Below are 20959 nucleotides of genomic sequence, written 5' to 3'. Positions count from 1 at the left end.
TGGTGCTAGGATCAGGGACATTGCATGGGTCCTTCACCATATTAAATACAAATATGAGCTTGCTGTCACCCACATTGGAATGATCGACCTAAGGGTGTCTTCCTTAAAGAAGAGTCAGTGAGACACAATAAATCTTGACACTTACATCTCTAAGGTGGGTAAATGACTTGCACTAGTTTTGAGCAGTATTCTTCCCTCTCCAAGAATGATATTTAAATTCAAAGCTAAAACAGTTGGATACAGTAACTGGCTTGTTAACTGGTACCTTTCTAGCACGAACCAATCTGTGTCTGACTAGAAGCAGATAGTTATGAGATCCTCCTGTTTTGTCAGGGATGGCTCGGCTCCTCTTGAAACGTTAGAGCAAATGCAGATTTAACTAACTTTATTACAAGCCTTCTGTTCTCACTGTCAGCAGCTTCCTGTTGTGTTCCTCACATGTTCAGCTGTGTTCCTCACATGTTCAAAGTGAGCAACATTATTCCTGATGCATAAATATAAGACAGAGAGAGATTTTGAGTGCCTAGCTGACCAGAGCTGGATCATGGTCAAATGGTCCCTAGGCATCTCAGACTTAGTACATGTAAGTCCATTCTTTTGGCCATTCAGTCTCCACATTTTGGGACTTGGTCAACATTTCAAATGGTTGCCCTGCATGAGCTGTAATTATTTCTCCTGTACCTTCACTGTATTCTTGAAGTGCCAAATCATGCAAAATGTCTTTTGGGTTCCATGGGAAATGCCTATACTTCACAAAATCAGATGCTTATTGTGACCCTCACCTGCACTAGGAACTGCCTCATTATCTTGACGTACTACACAGTGGTTGCATCTAAGTAGTTAAAGGTACTGAGACAGCTTTGCCATAGCAAGCCCTCCTGTAGGCTACCATATAATGGCAAACTTGAAACTCTGCTCCAGCAATTGTAATGTATCCTATATACCCTCTCAGCAGCCTGTAGGTGACCAAATATAATGACAAGGTTTGAGGTGGTCTACAGAGGGCTGGTTTTCCACACCATGGTTTTTTTTTTTTTGGTGGGGGGGGGGGGGTCTGTGCGGACAGTCCAATTGTTGCATATGCCTGGCCTGTTGCATACCAAAGAAGGCATTATGCTGAATGATTGGTCTTATGACAGCAAAGTACAAGGGAACAGTGACATGTCTGGATCTAGATGTAATATGCATTTCTTGTGCTTATAAGTTGTGCAACATAAAATGATTTCGCACTGCAGTAGACATATGATGATCAAATGCCAAATCATTGTGTACATGCGTTCCCAAATCTCTGACTACAGTGTCTATTCTTAGGGGTGTATTGTCAATGTAGTTGTTTGCTGGGGTAGCCAACTTTCTGAAAGATAGTATGATGCACTTTTTGGCATTGAATTTTAGACCATTTCTCTGGCACCAGTCTGTGTCAGACCTTCTTGGACGATATTTGTATCCTGAGGGATTAAATGATTGCACCCAATTTGTAATCATCTATAAACCTGGTCAGCCAGAGGCCCTTGATGTTAGTGTTAACCTCAGACAAGCAGATGCAAAACAAGAGTGGACAGAGCACTAAGCCATGGGCACAGGCCAGTAGTAACTGGCATTTTTTGGAGGGAGACTCCCCTACTCTAGTTTCTTAGGTCCTGTCTGCAAACCAGCTGGCTATCCAGTAGGTGATGTAGGGGTTTATACCTAGTTTACTGAGATTTCCTGCAATGCCCAATAGGGTATTGTATCAAATGCCTTAGCCAGGTTGAGGTAGGCAGAATATATCATTTTGCCCTCTTCCATTGCTTTGTTGACCTTCTCAAAGAAGTCCATGCAGTTGAGTAGGCAAGAGTAGGCAAGACCTGCCCTTGACAAATCTGAACTGATTTGGGTTCAATGTTTGTAGGTTACCTATGTCGTCATTTAGGATATCCACAATTATTCTCTCCATAGCTTTGCATATCAGAACAGTCAGGCTTATGGGATGATAATTCCCTGGGTACATGGATGGCCATCACTTGTGCAGTGAGATAACCATTGCAGTCCTCCAGTTGTTTGACAAAAAGCATGTTGGGAGGCTGAGGTTAAATAGGGATTCTAGTGGATCCAATAGTTTATGTTTCATGCTATTAAGGATGCATCTGGGGATATTATCTGGACCTATTGATGTAGCGTTCTTGGTTTGGAGAGTGCCTTGAAAACCTGTTTTCTAGTGATAGTTGGAGGAGTCATGGATGTGGGTATTTCCTGTGGAGCATTTGGTGGGAAGAGAGAGGTAAAATTGGAGTGGAATTTGTCGGTCAGGTTTGCTATATCTTCTGGCTGCATACAGTTGGCTCCATTTACAAGTAATTGCTGTGCATTATCTTTGAGGTTACTGGCATAGATGAAGAAGGCTTTGTGATTGTCCTTGACCGTGAGGCCAGTATTACTTTATATTTAATTTTAGTAGACTTGATTAGCCACCATGCATTGCTTGTTTAAGCTGATGAGGGATTTTTAACTTTGCTGGGCATTGCACCTCCAAATTTTTGCCACTGATTTCCTCCTTTTGTTACACAATCTATTGATGTTCAGATTCTACCAGGGGGATTTTTTTGAGTTGATTATGTGCTTAATTTGGGTAGGTACCACTGTGTCTGTGTAATATAATTACCTTGAATGATCCTGAATAAGCAGCTATGTTCTCAGGGTTTGGAAGGGCTAGACATTTTTGCCAGGGTGTCACTTAATAGTAATAAGTTTGTACTAGAATAATTCCTAAAAGTTCCAGAGTTAGCGGGTGTCCTTGATTTTACCTTTACTGTTTGCACTGCTAGTGGGGACACAGATAAACTGGTCCAAGGTGCTTGCATTTACAAAGTCTTTAAATCTCTGAGCTTGCATATTAGGGGTCATGTATAATTCCCAGTTTATACTGGGGTAGTTAAAGTCAACATGAGTATGGTGTTAGATTGAATGTGGAGTGTCTCCAGACATGTCATTTAAGTATGGATTACGTTTTTTCTGGGTCATAGAGGGGGGCCTATAGCTTTTAAAGATACGGCATGGGACATTGTCTAAGGTAATTTGGACATGGTGAAGCTCAAGCACATCACTCTGATGGGCAAACCTTGGGGTGTTTGTTTTTAATGTAAATAGTAACTCCTCAACCTTTTGTTTCTTCCTGTGCAGTAGTTGGTCTAAATGTGTGGAAGGTGTTACAGCCCTGCACTGCCAGCATGCTCCACTTGGCTTTAAACCATGTTTCTGTAACTGCACAGATATCCAAATTGTCCAGGGTGAAGAAAGCTTGCAGAGAGTGGAGTTTGTTGTTTAAACCCTGGCATTGAGCAGTAACACCTTCAGATTTTCCTGGGCTGGTTTAGCAATGTTGGTAGGTTTATGAGGTTGGCAATGCCTAACATAGGCAGCATGATGGTGGACATGATTTAACCAATATTGAAAATCCCAGAGGAGACAACTACAGACCATTCCTGGCAAAGCAGTGTGGTCTGAAAACCATATCCTCCCAGAGTGACAAATATTGTACCCCCTTTGAATGACACCACACTCTAAGCCAATTGTTAAAATCAATTCTTTTCTGATAATATTGTGGCATCATCCTTTGAGAAGGTAGAATTCAGTTCAATGCTAGGCTCATACTAGCTTGGGATACACAGTCCATGACCTCTGGCATGTCTCTATTCATGTAGTCCATGAAGGTACATCTCAGGTTATTTACAACCACATAGACTATGACTGAGCAATACCAGTACTTCTGGTTTAACAACCTATGTACATATGTAATCTGATGGATCCTGGCCCCTGAAAAGTAGCTGACTGTGACTCTCGCCTTACTTATCCTGGTGAGTGGGACATCTGTGGGTCTCACAATGGAGTCTCCTATGAACAAAGTATTGGGTTGTGTGGTGGTGTGCCTTATGAGCTTAGAAGCTGAGGCACCATGGGATGTGAATGTATGTGTCATGTTGGCTGATGATTTTCTGGAATAGTCTTGAGGTTGCAAATGATATTTTTATTTGTGCAATAACTGGGAACTCAGTTTGTTTAAGAATTAAATGGTTGCCAGTAAACATGGAACAACTTCAACATTGCGTCAGGATGCCTATATCCACCAGACTGACTGCAGAGATAACTCTCTCTATCCCACTTTGCCTTCTCTACCCTAAATCCGCAAATATATGATAGGATTTATTTAGCATACATCTCCCTGAATAAAACCATTGATGGAATATATCATCAAAACAACTAAAACTTTCCAAAATAAGCAAGTCAAGTCTCCTGCACCCCACCCCCACCCCCAACTGTGTGTTTGTATGTATGCACGCATGTATGCACATTTGTGCATATGCATGTGTTTGCATGCACGTGTCTGTACCTAATGGTATTTTGAATTATTTTGGAAAAAAAAAGAAAAAGAAACAGAAAATGTTTCCCTTTCTTTGGATACCAACTGATGTCTTCATTTTTGCCATTTAACCGTTTAATTATTATGCCCATTTGTCCTTTTAGGACTTCTGTCTGAAGTGTCTGTTTTTAGAAGTTTGGTATATTCAAGCAGTACAAAGCTGAGAGAAGGTCTTAGCAAGCCCTTCCTGGTGACTCCTAAATGGGAAGGCCAGATCTCTGTTTTGTTCTTTAAGGACTTCCCTAGCATGAAATTTTCATCTAAAGTTCATCTATTTTGACAGAGAAACCCATAATTCCTCTTTACTATCACAGACTGATTAGACCAGTGTTCCACTGGTCCATAGAAGTGCTGCATAGAATTGCTAATTTCATTTTTAACAAGCCTGGGATTATCTCAAACTTACTACATGCAGCTGACTTCACATATATAATGGAGCCCTAGCTTGAGGAAAATTTCCGTCTAGATCTGTCAGATATGGTGTCCCCAAATGTCTCCATTATTCAGTGCTTTAGGTAACAGAGAATTGAAAGACAGTGCTAACTAAAGCAAAGATGCCGGTTATTCCTGCAATAATTTGCTAACTTCTTCACTCAGTCATTCTTGAATCTTCCTAACTGGCTGAATAAGAGACATTTCAACATGTGTGCCAGTGCTGGGCTTGTGGCAGAGTGGAGATTATGTTAAAGCTGCAAGATATCGGTGTGATCCTATATGAGAACTGGACATTTTTGGACTAAGGACTGGCTATTATTAAGGTTTCGTTCTATCTTGTGAAAACAGTCACTAAAACTAAATAAACATTTTCATGACAAGACTTTTCTATTGTAGTTCATACTTTGGTCTGTTCACACCTGCCATGCTGCATTGCTCTTTACCAGAAATGTCACTACATGTAGCTGAAACACTTGTGGCTGGCACAGATCACTGTTCCTAGACTTCTAATGATACCCTGCAGTCATTATCATATTAGAGCTCTGCTGTGGAATCTGCTGTCTCAGAAGTCTTTCATTGTGTTGAAAGTAAAAAACGAAAAACAAATACATCAAAGTAAAAACAAAAATGGTGCCAAAGAACAGAACAATCCAACCAAATATTTTTTAAAAGCGTTTCATTTAGTCCAAATAATCAAAGTTCTTCAGATAAAAACAAGCCTGAATTCAACGTTTAAAAGTCTTAACCATACCTCATGTGTTCAAAACTCGCTCAATAAAAGTGCAAGTTCCCATTATACTTTTTAAAATTAGAAGAACTTGAACTATATTGGCAAATCCATTTAAATGCCTACTGTTATCCAGGCATAAATGATGCATGTTTGATTTTATGCCTGCTTAAGCTTAGAAGTTTAGTTAGGTAAAAAGTAATTGAATATATATGTACATATATATTTTTAAGAACATATGTACTTATTTTCATACATATATAATTATAATTTTTTAGTATATTTTATTTTTGAATTGGTTGTGGCTGTATATTTATAATTAATTTTTAATGCTTATTTAACCAAGTTAGTGATCTTTGTTTTGTGTGTGTATAAACTGAGTGAGTAGTAGGAACCTGCACTTTTATTGGTTGAGTTTTGAACACATGATGTATGGTTAAGACTTTTAAACATGCTGAATTCAGGTTTGTTTTTATCTGAAGAAGTTTGGTTATTTGGACTAAATGAAACGCACTCAATAAATATTTGGTTGGATTGTTCTGTTCTTTGGCACCATACATTGTGTTTAAAGTCTTGAGGACAGTAATTTCAGCCTTACATGGCTTGCCCGTTTCCTATACAATATGTTGGTTAGTCTGAGCTCTCCAAGTGGCTACTGGGGGCAGTTATCAGTTACAGGTGTGTGGTTTGAGTCACCTGGTGTATATTATTTTACTTCTAGGTGTTGTACCTTTGAAGCATGCTAGCAAAGTAGTTTTAGGAGAACTGCATTTTGGGTCGCTTCAAGATGTCCCTTATAACCTGCAGCTTCCTTAGTTTTGCTATCAAATTTAACTTTTAATTTGAATTTTAAAATTCAATGTTTGAATTTAAGTTGATTTTATTTAATCTGGTATTTATATGTTAATCCCAGACTGCATCCTACATGGTTGGTGTTATTATCATTTAAGTTTTGTTTTGATTTTGCTATGCTTAATTTTAAGCACATACATAAATAGATCTGAATTGATTACGTCTGAACAAGTGTAATGTACATCATGTTATATTTGAATCTGTAGATATTCAGGATTTATGTGTCCTTTCTCAGCATCTACTAATCCCCATTTTCACTTACTCCTTTAAGCATACAAAAACTGGAATGTTATCATTCCGCCATGAGATGTACAATTGCACTCTTCTCTTCTCTTGGGCCGGCTTTCTGTTCACTTCTAAACTAAAATGAAAAATAGGCAGAGAGACAGGGAACCTAGCAGTTAAAAGAAAAAAATGCAGATCCATAAATAAATAAATCTGGCTAACAATTTTCAACAATCAATGTGTCATGGACTGCTATAACCTGCCTTCCAATGTATCTTACTTTGTTAAGTTGTGATGTGCAAAAGTACCAATACATCACGTTTAGTTTTGGTACTGTCTTGCAGCTATTTTCAAGGACAGTTTTCTGGTAATGTCCAGATTATTACTGCAAATGAAATTCCTACACAAACTCAGTATGCATCACCTGACTGCAGAAATAGGACAAGGAAGCTTTAACGTTTGCTATACTTTCTATTGCTCTTCCATGAAACGTATAACTTCTTGATATATTAGATTTTATAATACCATTTTTTGTGCAAGAGTGTCCCACCCTGTCACAGGAACACAACAGCAGTACTCCTTATACATGCTTCTGCAATGAACGATTGATAAAAATCCACTAAAAATAAAGTCAGTAATGACAAATGATCAGAAAATACTTCCCAAAAGAAGAAAAATCTAATTTTCTGCACCCATCATTTGAGGGATTCAACAGCATACCCTTTATACAAAACTCCATGGAAAAGGGTGAAAACAGCATATACATTAACTGTGAGCTCACAGTCCAGTTATAATAATACCAAAAACTGTTAAGTAAACTAAACATTGGGAAAATTGAACTGAGGACTTAGTTCTTAGTAAAATATATGTAGTGCATGGAGGGCTCTGATTATGTTCTAGTATATGGAAAAAGACAAATCAATTAAGTGCTAGAGTGTTGTGAGACCCGATCTTCACAAATGTTAAGTACCTGCTGCTGAAGTTGTTAAGGTTGGATCCCATGTTAAGCATTAAAATCTGCCAGTACAAATGATGGCAGCAAAATAAAAAAAAAATTGTTTCTGGCTACTGTCTGTCAGTAACATGTCCCTGACTTTCTGTTCTAACCTTAAGAAAGTTATTAGAATAACAGGATGCATGTCTACCAGATTTTCTGAAGTCTGAAATCTAAATGTACGCCATTATTTAATGTCTTCAATCCTCAGTAATTTGTCCAGAAAAACATAGACTTTATAAAGAATACAGATGAAAGTCATGGAAGGTGATTGTCTTACCAGTGCCTTATACAAGGAATTAGAAATTATTATGAACTGTATCATGTAGACTTAGGTTTGATACTTTTGCCCTACTTTTTTATACTGTGTCACTTTGAGCAAGTCACACCATGCTAATCTCACATTGTAAAAAATAAATAACATACCAACGGAAAAGAAGAAGCAGCGCTTTTACATTCATCGCTCAGATATCTGAACTGTTAGAAAAATCAGTCTGTAGAAAATACTAAAACAGTAGCTGGTGGTACCATTTTTAACCAAAACATTTACATTTTAAACCAAGGGCCAGCATTACTGGCTGTGCAAAATTTAATTTAAAAAAAACCCTCTGGCTAGCTTCTCCACATGCATATTCCTACAGATGATATAGATTCTTTATCCATGGTGCTGCAAGTTGTGAAATACTTAGAAGATGAGTATTGTGACTGATGCACTCCACTACTGGGAAACTGTAGACATGGAAAATTAAGTTATTAATATTCAGTCCCCATGTCCACTTCTCAGAGTAATAATGACACCCTTAACTATATTTATTGGCATAGAGAGATACGTCTTGGCAACAAGGCAGTCAAACCAAGTTTGTCTAGCAACTTTAGACATCCGTCTGAGCTGGTATGGGGGATGAGAGGAATTATGACACTTAAGCCCACTCCTTTTCAGGAGGAGGAGAGGGCACATGCACTGGACACACTCTTCATGGTAGAATTCATAGTGGAGTTTGCAATCACACAGTGGTGTCTGACCCCAAGGGGGCAGAGCTAATTCAGGGCAATATGTAGAGACATGTCTCTGTATCACAAAGACCTAATAGAATCCAACACCTTGGATGCCAATGACCATACACAGGGAAGGTAGGGTCTTAAAGGAAAACAAAAAAAAAAACAAAAAACAGTCTTCCTCATGGATGACAGTACCCCTCCCAGTCTACCCATCCTTTACTCCTCCCGCAGAATGAATGAGCTGTTGGCCCTGTCATCCATGCAGAGCAAGCAGGTCAATAGCGTGTCCTGGTTATAAAGCTGAATGGTCCGAGGAAGCCCAGAAATAAAAATGTGTCGCATAGCTTCTCTAAAATGACCCAACTATGTGTGCCCTGTGTCACCTAGGTTTTATTTTGTGAGTCCGTTTAGAAGCAAGGATGTGACATCTGTAAAGAATGCTGTCCATCATAACCCCTGCATTATTATTCCTAAGATAAGAATTCAGACACTTCCACCAGTGTATCTTCAAAGGACTATCACCCACGTGATACAAATTACAAAATACAGATAGTAACTATTAATAATTCCAGACTGCTTTTAAAATAGGTGTCCACATCAAAAAGACAAGTTGATACTTTATCAGCACTATGGATGCACTCTAAAACTAAATATGACTCAACAAAATGGTATCTTGTTCAGTAAGTTCCACCCTGTAGTTCCTTCCTGATCAACTTAATTGGTCATGTTTGATGACAAAACCAGCCCTCTCAACCCAAGTAAAACTACTGCTGGTTAAGGAGGGAGTTGGATTTCTAAATGAATGAAATAGACTGTGACACTAATTATTTTTATGAGTGGAAAAAAACATGAACATCTAGAATAAAGTGCTTCAGTTCCCTTTTTGCAAACAGCCATTATAATGATCATTAGTTGACGCGATTAGTTTCAAAACAACACAAAATGTACTTAGACAATGGATGTCCAGGATAAGCAAAATCAAGCATTATGCTTAAATATTGTTGATTAAGAGCATCTAAATTTGTCATACATACACCAAACATGGTGTAGCTATATGCCAGCAACAGTATGCAAACATCCTGGAGCTCCTCTGCATTGTAAAGCAAACTGTTCTTCCTGTTCTAACTTTCATCTTTGGTGGAATTGACTGACCCTAAACAACAATGGATCAGTTAGACAAGAAAACAAAAAAAATTACTTCATTCTTATCAAATGATATCGAAAAAGCAATGTATACCAAGGTTATGTAGCCCGCTGTCTGGAGGAGGTTTGGGCCTCCTCACAAATTACTAATTGTATAGGTCTGCAGTTGTAGCACTGCATACATATTTACTGACTTCATCAGATCCAAATATAGCAAAAGCTTGAAAACATGAAGAGAAGAAATCTAAGATGACATCTTTGTTTACTTTAGTAGAAGCATTTCTCAAATGAATAGAAGTAGAAATCAAACCAAAAGAAGATGAAACAAACAGCAACTTAAAGTGCCAAAACAAAAGAAGTAACATAAAGAAAAGGGCCAAAAGAAATGGAAAGAAAATTGGAAAGTGCAAAGATATAGAGGTAAATACAGAAAACTCCTAAAACAAACACATGTTGACCAAGATCTAGTAAAGAAATGGTTAAGGAGAGGTAGGTTTAAACCAAAAGATGAGTGGTTAATAAGGGAGGCCTATGACTGTGGGCTATATACTCATTAGTTTGTAAAGTCTATTGAAAAAAATAGGAGAAACAGAGAAATACAGGTTCTGCAAAACAGAAATGGAAATAGTTGTTCATCTCATTGCTAAGTGTGATACACTCATGGCTGAGGGTCTGTATATTGAAAGGTAAAATAATGTAGCAAGGCTATCTGCATGAGGGATTTTGCAAACAATATGCTATATAAGTAGATGAGAAGCACTGGAAGTATAAATTAAAAAAACATTGCTGACGATGATGAAGAGCGGAACACATCGGATCATACAATACCAAGAGTTGAGAAAATAGATGCAAGACAATAGAATAGAGTGGTCCAAGAAAAAAGACAACATTAACATTAACCAGTGAAACTGCTACACCCAGTGATTATAGCATCTTGTGTACTGAGTGACCCAAAGTCATAAAATACCAGGATTTACAAGCAGAAACAAGAGCAATGTGAAAGAAAGGTACTCAGACAGTTATAACAGTAATAGGATAACATGACTATTAGAAAAGACTTTATATCTGCAGGGAAATATGCTACCAATACATGTAACCTTGTATGAACTGCAGAAGGAGGCAGTTCTGGGCACACTGCAGGTGCTGAGAAGAGCACTCTTGGCTAGCATCAAAGACAGAAATAATACTAACTTCATTAACTCTAAACGTACCCTGACTTATGAATGGAGTCCACTCCCATCACGGTTTTAGAAACCATAACATTTGAAGAAATGAAAAAAATGAGAGGATGACATCAGAAAAATGGTTAATGATATCTCATACTTAACCAGTAAAGTATAATGAATAAGTGCTAACATACATCTCTTGCATTTAACATCTTGTTATGAACATCTTTTAGTAGTGCAGGCACAGTAGGGGTATGATGCTATAAGATTGTATAAATTGTATTAAATTGAATTAGTTTAAAACAGGAGACTATTATTTCAGTGTCTTAACTTTTTTTGATATTATGCTCACTATGGATCTTGATGGGCTCTGGAATGGAGTTTTATCCAGGGCTTGTCCCTGCCTTGTAAGTGTTGCGTTATGGAATGGACTAAGCTCTTCTTGATCATGGTGTGCATAAAGCAGGTATGCATGGAGGGATGGATGTAAGAAGATATAAACCATGATCATTCATCAGTTATCAAGAATTACCTGAAAGTTATTGAATTCCTTCTTTACAGGTGTTACGTAAATATGAAGGAGTTTTGAAAATTAATGGCCATGAATATACTAGTTAGGAAGGGGTTTTGAGCTCAAGAACTCACTTTGATGGTTCATAGGCATACATAGAAATGTTAGACAAAGACCAGTCACAAAACCCCTAAAACTTTCCTGTAAATAGCTTTTCCGTTCAGGTTTATTGGTGGTCCACCCACTGTACATAATCTGATGTGTCCTGTAGTCCCTCCTCAGAAAGCTTAAGAGTGCTGGGTATTTCAGAGTCTTCCGGTAGTCTCAAGTTAGAAGACATTATTTTTCTGGCTTCTGTACTCCAGGCATTGAGGATTTCCTGATGTAGCACCATAATACCTTGTGCTCACCATCAGGTAGCACTGTAATACCTTGTGCTCACCATCAGGTAGCACTGCAATACCTTGTGCTCACCATCAGGTAGCACTGTAATAACTTGTGCTCATCATCAGGTAGCACTGTAATACCTTGTGCTCACCATCAGATAGCACCATAATACCTTGTGCTCACGATCAGGTAGCACTGTAATACCTTGTGCTCACCATCAGGTAGCACTGCAATACCTTGTGCTCACCATCAGGTAGCACTGTAATAACTTGTGCTCATCATCAGGTAGCACTGTAATACCTTGTGCTCACCATCAGATAGCACCATAATACCTTGCGCTCACCATCAGATAGCACCATAATACCTTGCACTCACCATCAGGTAGCACCATAATACCTTGTGCTCACGATCAGGTAGCACTGTAATACCTTGTGCCCACCATCAGTTTTGATGTCACTTTTAAAATGCAATTTGCAGATGAAAATTCTTAATTCTGTATGAAATACCCATGCAGTCCAGAGCTGCAGGAAAAAGTTTAATATCTGCCTTTATGATAATGAACTTTGCATTTTTAGTTGACTGAGGTCCAGGACCCTGGTCTAAAGAATGGCCTCCACACACTGAAGTTATAGGCAGTGCTGGTTGTAGCACCTTCCATCTCCATCAGAGCTCTACAGAGTCACTGTCCCCTTAAGCATCTGTATATTTCCTTCTTTAGACACTTCCAGAAACACAATAGTAGGTGCTATGTCTTTGTCTGGATGTATTTAGACACACCTTGGGAACCTTACTCAAAATAGAATTATTACTGACAAGCACTTTAGTCGGGTTTTGCTTAACATGTATTATAATATGGTTCCTAATTGTTTTATGGTGGTATGGAGAGATAAAATATGAGGAAAAATTAGACTGAAGGGAAACTATAAAAACATACATGCACATACACTATACGTATGTATGTCAAAATCCTTTTTGGACAGTATATATAGACTGGGTCATTTTTTTAACTAAAGCACTCCTTTATTTACATTAAATTCTAAATCAGGAAATGGCTGAATGCCACAGATGTTATAGAAGAAGCACGCACATGACTTCCTGGTGACCACTTAGTTACTTAGTATATCAGACTCTGTGAACTCATCCAGATCTCATAGTTACTTAGTATATCAGACTCTGTGAAGTCATGCAGATCTCATAGTTACTTAGTATATCAGACTCTGTGAAGTCATGCAGATCTTATAGTTAATTAGTATATCAGACTCTGTGAAGTCATGCAGATCTCATAGTTACTTAGTATATCAGACTCTGTGAAGTCATGCAGATCTCATAGTTACTTAGTATATCAGACTCTTTGAGGTCATGCAGATCTCATAGTTACTTATTATATCAGACTCTGTGAAGCCATGCAGATCTCATAGTTACTTAGTATATAAAACTCTTTGAAGTCATGCAGATCTCATAGTTACTTAGTATATCAGAGTCTGTGAAGTCATGCAGATCTCAGAGTAAATTGTTTCTGACTACTCTGCAACTTCATGCTTTGTAGCATGCTATCCAAGCCATTTGGATTCACTTATAAATATGCAGATTATTTTATTTCTTTTTTTTTTCGTTGTTTATTGTTAGTGGCAGACAATGACATTTTCCATACTTGCCATATTAGAAGACATTATGACCTGTAATTTATGTTTTTGAATTATGTCTGAAATTTTATTAAATTTGTGTGAATGAGCAGTTAAAAACATCTGACTTAATAGGTCCGCCTATTAATGCAGTTTGTTGTCGTTGTTAAGTAAGATACAGAACAATAAATTAATTTAAAATCCTTAAGGTATCAACCTAAAAATCAAGTAATTATATACGTTCTGTATACTTACCATTAATTACAACTGAGTCAATATCTACTGGGAGACCTAACAAATACCCAACAGATGTCCGATTGACAAGACTGGTTTGAATGGAATTCTTGAAGATGGCACTCACGCAGTCCTCACAGGCAAACTGACCTTTGGCTTCTGGCACAGAAAATACCATCCAGAAATGAACAAGGATTCCTCCATTGTTATTATTGCTGGAACAAAAAGTTAAAATGTTGTTTTTTAGTCTTTTAGTAGTATGGAATCCACTGAAAAAATAAGCAATTTTTGTTGTAGTTAATATAAATATCTTCCAACTCTTCATTCTAGAATTACAAACAAAACTATCATTTTTAGAGCATTGACCTATTTTTTTTTTTTTAAGTAGGAGCTTAAGGATAATTTAGGTGCAAATACTATAGATTTCTCATTTCTGATAGGAGTCTTGTATTATCTAAACCTCACTTAAAAAAAATAAAATGAGATTTAATTTTATCCCCCTTTGGGATCACAACCTTATTGTGGTGGAATGGGTTTGCATGCTCTTCTAATCCTGGAAGATGTCTTGTCTGATTATTTTTTGTTAATTATGGTAGGGTTATATTTGACATACTGCTTTAAGAACAGGGCTCAAACATGTCATTGTAGTACCCTATATGGTAGTAAGATGGTCCACTGTAGGGTCACCACAGCATGTCGGATGTCATTAAATTTGCATATACATATTTCCAAGGTATATCAATGAAATGGATTTTTTGATGTATCTAAAGACTTTTACATGAAAATGATTAGTATGGGCCCTAGGAAGATATGAGATGCCTATTGATGGGCTATCCAAAAGGAAACTCACTCTCGACTATAAACAAATCACAAAGGGGGGTTATTTTTAGCCACAGTAAGAACAGCAATAATCAGACTATATTTAACTAACTAGAAACCTATTTTCAAACACTGCGCACATTTATTTGAGAGTACAGTTTTATTGGAAAGAGCTTTGGTAAAGTTAAATTATATAATGTAAAATAATAGAATTCGATTGATTCATGTTTTAAACCATATCGGTAAATGGAAGGAATGACATTGGAAAATAATTTTTTTTAACTCTAATATAATGAAGCTTCTTCTATTGACAGCTCACTAGCTATAAATAAACATGCATTACAATAGTAATTTTTCATAATGAAGTATAGGAATGATATGAAGAGATAATGGTATAGAAATGTATAAACCATGTAGTATGCTAATATGGTGAAGTTCATATAATAAGGGCCATGACTTGAGGAGATTTGACAAGGTTACTAGAAATGAAAAGATAACATAGCAAAAATAAGACTGATACTATTTTGAATGACCAAAAAGATAGATTACTTTGCACACCAAATAGCAAATAGGTAGTCCAAATTTTATGAGAAATAGACAAAAATATGATGCTAAAATCAGGACATTCTTCAAAAATCTGGACAGTTGAGAGGTATAGACACTCCTCTCAACTGTAGTGCCAATAGAATGGCACTGGAATTAGAATATTAAGTTGGAAGGTGCTGTGATATGACTAGAAGAGCTAAAATGTGTTTCTGGGGCATCCAAAAGACCATTATTATGTATTTAGAAATAAGGGGTCTATATGACGATATTGAAAGATGAGTTCATTGAACACATCTTTATCGACACGTAAATATCAACCTTTTGAAATGTCGATCGGCCAGGGGAAAAAATCGCTCAGCCATACACAAACAAACCAAACTTTCAAACCCTACAGAGTGGGTGGCTGTGCCCCCCCACTTGCCCCCTAACTAAATATACCAACTCCGAGATCACACTACAGTGGGGAAAAGGGCAAATCCCCGATGATGGCCGAGCAAATTTTTCCACCTTGGAAAATATTTGCTGAAGGGGCCATATGGCATTGGAAAAGGTTGATATTTATGTGTCGATAAATACGTGTTCCGTGAACTCGTCTTTTGACATTGTAATACAGACCTGAAATAAGCTACATGAAAGTTGCCAGATACATTCCTAAATAAGCAATCTTCTTTGATGTATTAAAAAATGAGAAATAATGCCTACTTTATCTGCTAAATGATCATTTCATATGGGAGTTAATTTTTCTGCCTGTGGCCTACTGCAATCTTTTAATTTGCTGAGTTAATGAGTTTAATTTCTATTAATTTACTCAGCATGCAGTAGGTATTATTGGTTGTCTAAACTATTAATATTTAGTGGTTGTTTAAAACAAATTATAAAGAAATAATTACATCCCTGTCATTGCAGTTCCCCTCAAAGTATAATCATTTAATTTAGTTTCATGTAAATAGAAGCCGCATCTTTGAGTTTAAATTAATTTTTCTGTAATAAGTATGCTCGTTCACCTCCCAGCTAACTGGAAATGTAGGAATGTCTGATCTTTTTTTTCTAAAGAACATATCTTCCATTTCAACTCATGGTAGAAAGGAAATATTTTCTTTTCCTTAAGATGCAGTGATGCTGAATCTGCTTACAGTTAACCTGGGAGGTTAGTGAGCACAGCTGTCCTCATGGAGTATTTATATGTGGGCAAATACACACACACACACACACACACACACACACACACACACACACACACACACACACACACACACACACACACACACACACACACACACACACACACACACACACACACTCGTGCGCGCACACGCACACACACACACACTCTCATCATTGCTGACTTAGATTGTATTTTTACATATTTTTTTATTTTTATGAGTGACAGAAAGTATGCAATAAATTGCTTCACTGAATTGTTAATAACAAACAATATCCTTCTTTAATATAAAACAATGTTTGCCCTTAAAAAAGCAGTTGTGTGAGGGAAACAACAAAGCAAGCTTACGATGACTGAGTTACAAGTTGGCAACGGATGTAAGATACCCTTGAAATGAAAAAAAGCAGCTAAAATCAACTTTCTAGCTGTAAAAGTCATGTAGTAAATTATATTCACATATACTTGCAAATATACATACACAAATTCATACAGTTAATGTTGAAAATCATAAAACTAATCTTTTTATGCCCACTACTATTGTATCTCACATCTGATCACAAAATATATCCAATCTTGTTAAGAATATTGTTTAGTTTTATTATTATTATTTTTTTATAATTTTACAGTTTGGTAACTGGGTGGTGGAGGTGGGGTTGGTCTATTAACCCCTTTGGCCATTACCTAGGTACAAGAGTGTGGTAAATTTTGTTGAACAGTATGGAAACTTGTAAAGCATGTAGAACAAAATACAATTCAGATCTGGTTCTGAAAATATTTTCAACATATGAGTGTAAACATTTAAACATAATCCAAATTAAATATTTATATTATTTGCAAGCATATTCCTTTACCTAGGAGTACCAGTTGTTATAAACTGCAAAACTTGCCATAATCACAAAAGCAGATTCCTATAGTTTAATTTTGCATGGGTTTTCTAAGCTATTTTTGAATGTTTGAAAGTCACTTACATTTCTTATGTCTGTAAGTAGCAGATTCCATATAGCTGGACCTAATCTGGAGCGATCTTTTACTCCTATGGCTAGTTTGTATCTTAAGTCTGACCAAAGTGAGTATATTATCTTGGCTGTTCCTAAAGGAATAACCATGATCTCTGATTAGAAGTAACTGTTTAGAGATGAACAGTAACCAGGATGTAGAATTTCATAAATTAGAGAACTGAGGAGAAATATGGCTATGTTAGTAACTGGTAACCAGTGGGCTTTTTCTTATAATATACAGCAATGTCTATTAGAATCTGCAAGCAGAGCAAATCTGAATACTTTATTTTCAGTTCCTTGAATTCTTTTTGAGCATTTTTTTTTTAAAAAAACATCATTAAAGGGAAGGGCATATTCAGTCTTGGGCATTAGGACATTTTTAGCTAGGGCTATTCATGTTACTGGGGAGAGAAGGTGTGAGATTTGCTTACACAGCTTTATTTGTCACAACCTTGGATGTAGTGACCTCTTTGTGTATGTTGAAATTCAGTAAGGGGTCAAGTGCTATGCCAATATATATATGTATATTTTTCTGTCTGAGATTTGGTAAAGTGTCCCTTTTAACTCTGTTAAAATTAAGGGAGAGAGTGAAATCAATTTCTTAGCTGTAGTGAAGAGCATGACAATTGAAGTTTATTATTGTGGAGCTAGTTGCCAAGATTGGTGAATTGTGATTGGGTTGCTTGTTGTAGAGTTCGGGGGATTTGGTGAGATTCAAGGAGAAGAATATCATTTGCATACTTGATTATCTTTGGTTTGGATAAGTCATATGGGTTGCCATCCAGAATATGGAGAATAGTAGAGGTCCTAGGACTGAGCATTATGGAACATCCCTGTTTAATGGTTCCTTTGTAAATAGTGTTTTATTAGCAAATATTTCAAATGGTCTATCTTGCAAATAGTTTGTAAGCAGGATATGACATTTTCACCAAAACATATTATCTGTTACATACTAAGCATGAATTTCTAATTTTGCCCCAGTCAGACATCAATACAATGCAAAACAGCAAAACACTTTTTTGGTGCAGTTACATTATTAGAAAGTATATCAGAAAAAAATAATATTTTCTTGGTTTGCTGACCAAAACCTGGCCTTTTGTGCAAAAGAATGATTTATTGTACACTTTGAAAAAGGCTATCTCTTTCAATTTAAATAGTGAATGTAATTTTTACTGGGGAGAAAACTGTGTTATCAGGGATTTATGAACATTAGTAGATGATGGTCTCATCTCTGACCATAGCGTTCATCAGTTGTCAAGAATGTTTTCACAATAGCATGTATTACTAAAATGTCAGTTTAACCATAAAATCAATAACATATTTTGCACTTCCCTAATTGTTGTACTATCAAATACAATACACCTTTCTGTTGTTTCCTAATTCAATATCCTGATGAACTTGAGAATGTACAAAAGTCTTATATGAAAATAAATTCAAGGGTTTAATAGAAGGGGTCACTCAATGTAGACTAATAGATTTGTCCTTAACTTCTTCATAACTGAAATTATTCATTGCAGATCTGTGCTTGATTTTCAAAGTCAGAGATTTCCTCTTTTTTTTAAATATCTGTGCCTTGAATGCACAATGGCAAAATAAATACACCTAGTCTAATTACATGTTAAAAACAACATCAGTAATACCCAGAAAAGTTCACAGGTTCATAAGTTCATAGGTAAGTAATAGGCTATCCGCCCGAGGGCATCTATAAGCCTAGATAGAATGTATTGTTTTTTGCCACCTCCTTAGATTAGTTCCCTGTGCCTCTGTCCAGCAGAGCCATTAGTGCCCTGTGTCTCTATACAGCAGAGCCACTGCTGTGATCCCCAGGATAAATTTTCTGTTTCCCATCCACTCGTCAAGGTTTTTCTTGAAGAGTGTTAGTGAGGGGCTCTGCCTAATATAGATTGGAATTCTGTTCCAAAGCATGGGGAGTCTCTGGGACAGGAATTTATCCCTCCAGCACGTCCTATTTATTGTTGTGGTCAGGTTTAGATCCCTAGAGCGTGTGGCTCTTGGGGATTTGTTATTTTTTAGGTGAAGCATGTCCATCAATTCTGGGTTGGACATGGCCTTGTATGTCAGGCAGATATCCCCTCTGAGTAAGCGGTATGCAACCAAGTACAGCTGGAGTTTCTTCAGTCGTGCTGCATAGGGCATCTGTTTGAGGCCAGTAATCCTCTTGGGGAGGTACTTCTGTGGTCTTTCCAGCTGTTGCAGGTGTCTTGTAAAGTATATCCCAAATGAGGCATTGTACTCTATGATGGGTCTGATGAGTGATGAGTAGAGGGGCACAATAACCTCTTTTGTTCTAGATGCGAACCATTTTGTGATTAGGTGGACCACATAGAAGGATCTTCTAACCACTTTGGCAATATGATTATCAAAGGAGAGATTGCTATCTACTTGGGTCCCTAGATCCCTTATTACATTTTCTGTATTTAGGGGACTACCACCTATGTGGTAGTTCACAGGTACTTTGTTTTTTCCAAAGGGGATGACTATGCAGTTTTTGGCATTTAGCTTGAGGCCATGATTTTGACACCAGGTATCTGTCTCAGTGAGACCCTTCTGAAGGATGTCTGTATCAGCTGGAGAGTCAGTTATGGCCCCTAGTTTGCAGTCATCTGCAAACTTGGTCAGCCATAGTCCTCCTGTGCTTGCCTGTACCTCTGAGAAGGGAGGGGTCCCAGTACTGAGCCCTGGGGGACGCCACTTGTAACCAGTTTAGAGTTGGCCCTAGAGGCTGCAACTCTTACCATGTGGGTTTTATCCATGAGCCAATTGGCAACCCATCTTGTGACGTAGGGGTTTATGTTCAAGCTGGTGAGCTTGTCTATAATATCAGAATGGGGAATGGTGTTGAAAGCCTTTGCGAGGTCTAGGTAAGCTGTGTGGACCTCCTTTCCCCTCATCTAAAAGCCTTGGTAACTGTCTCAAAGAAGTTCACTAGCCAAACTGGGTAGGGTCTAATGTTTGGAGGTTCCCAGTGTCTCTGTTAATGAGTTCCATGATGATGCGCTCCATAGCCTTGCAGACCAGGCTAGTCAGGCTTATAGGGTGATAGTTCCCAGAGTCTGTTGTAGCTCCACCTTTGTGGAGCGGGATAACTGTTGCTGTGCGCCACTCTATGGGTATGTAGCCTGTAGAGAGGCTGTATTTGAACAGTGCGTTTAGGTGAGGGATTAGTTCATTTTGGAGGTCATGTAAGAGACAGCCTGGGACACCATCTGGTCCCAATGAAGCTGTGTTTTTGGCTTTGGATAGGGCTGTTTTAACTTGTGTGTCAGTGATTGCTGGGGCTGTACATTCTTCTGGTATGGTTATGGGCCTTTTAGGGGGTTGAGAGAGGAGTGATATTTGCACTAAACCTGTCTGCCAGAATGTTGGCAATATCAGTCGGTTCAGTGTATTTTGTGCCATTCTGCACTAACTCAGAGCAGATCTGAGAGTTTCCACTTAGGTTCTTGACATAGCTAAAGAACACTTTGTGGTTATCTTTGGAGTACTTGGCAATTTTTCTTTCGAAGCTAGCCTCAGATGATTTTATGAGGGATCGTAGTTTTTTGCTGATACTGATCAGAGATGTCTTTCCTTCTTGGGATTTTCTGTGCTAGTTTCCTTCTTCTATTGTACAACTTGTTTATAGCAGGGGTCCACCAGACTAGTTTTCTTTTATTGGAGGAAAGAGTCTTGGTTTTGCTTGGGATAGCATGATCCTTGCATTCTTACAGGTGCTCATAGAG

At 37.5% G+C, this 20959-nt stretch overlaps 1 protein-coding gene across 1 annotated transcript in view; it reads right to left on the bottom strand.

Annotated features, from left to right (window-relative positions):
• TMPRSS7 (transmembrane serine protease 7) overlaps positions 1-20959 on the bottom strand; it is a 616461-nt gene that overhangs the window by 407293 nt on the left and 188209 nt on the right. Inside the window, exon 5 of the mRNA XM_044072510.1 lies at positions 13713-13906. Coding sequence (XP_043928445.1) covers positions 13713-13906 — 194 coding nt within the window. The remainder of the gene's footprint in view (positions 1-13712; positions 13907-20959) is intronic.

This window comes from Protopterus annectens, chromosome 5.part0 (genome assembly GCF_019279795.1).
Source record: "Protopterus annectens isolate FY-2018-M chromosome 5.part0, PAN1.0, whole genome shotgun sequence".
NCBI lineage: Eukaryota > Metazoa > Chordata > Ceratodontiformes > Protopteridae > Protopterus > Protopterus annectens.
The sequence above is the reverse complement of the archived record's forward strand: the minus strand, read 5'-3'. Positions and strand labels throughout refer to the sequence as shown.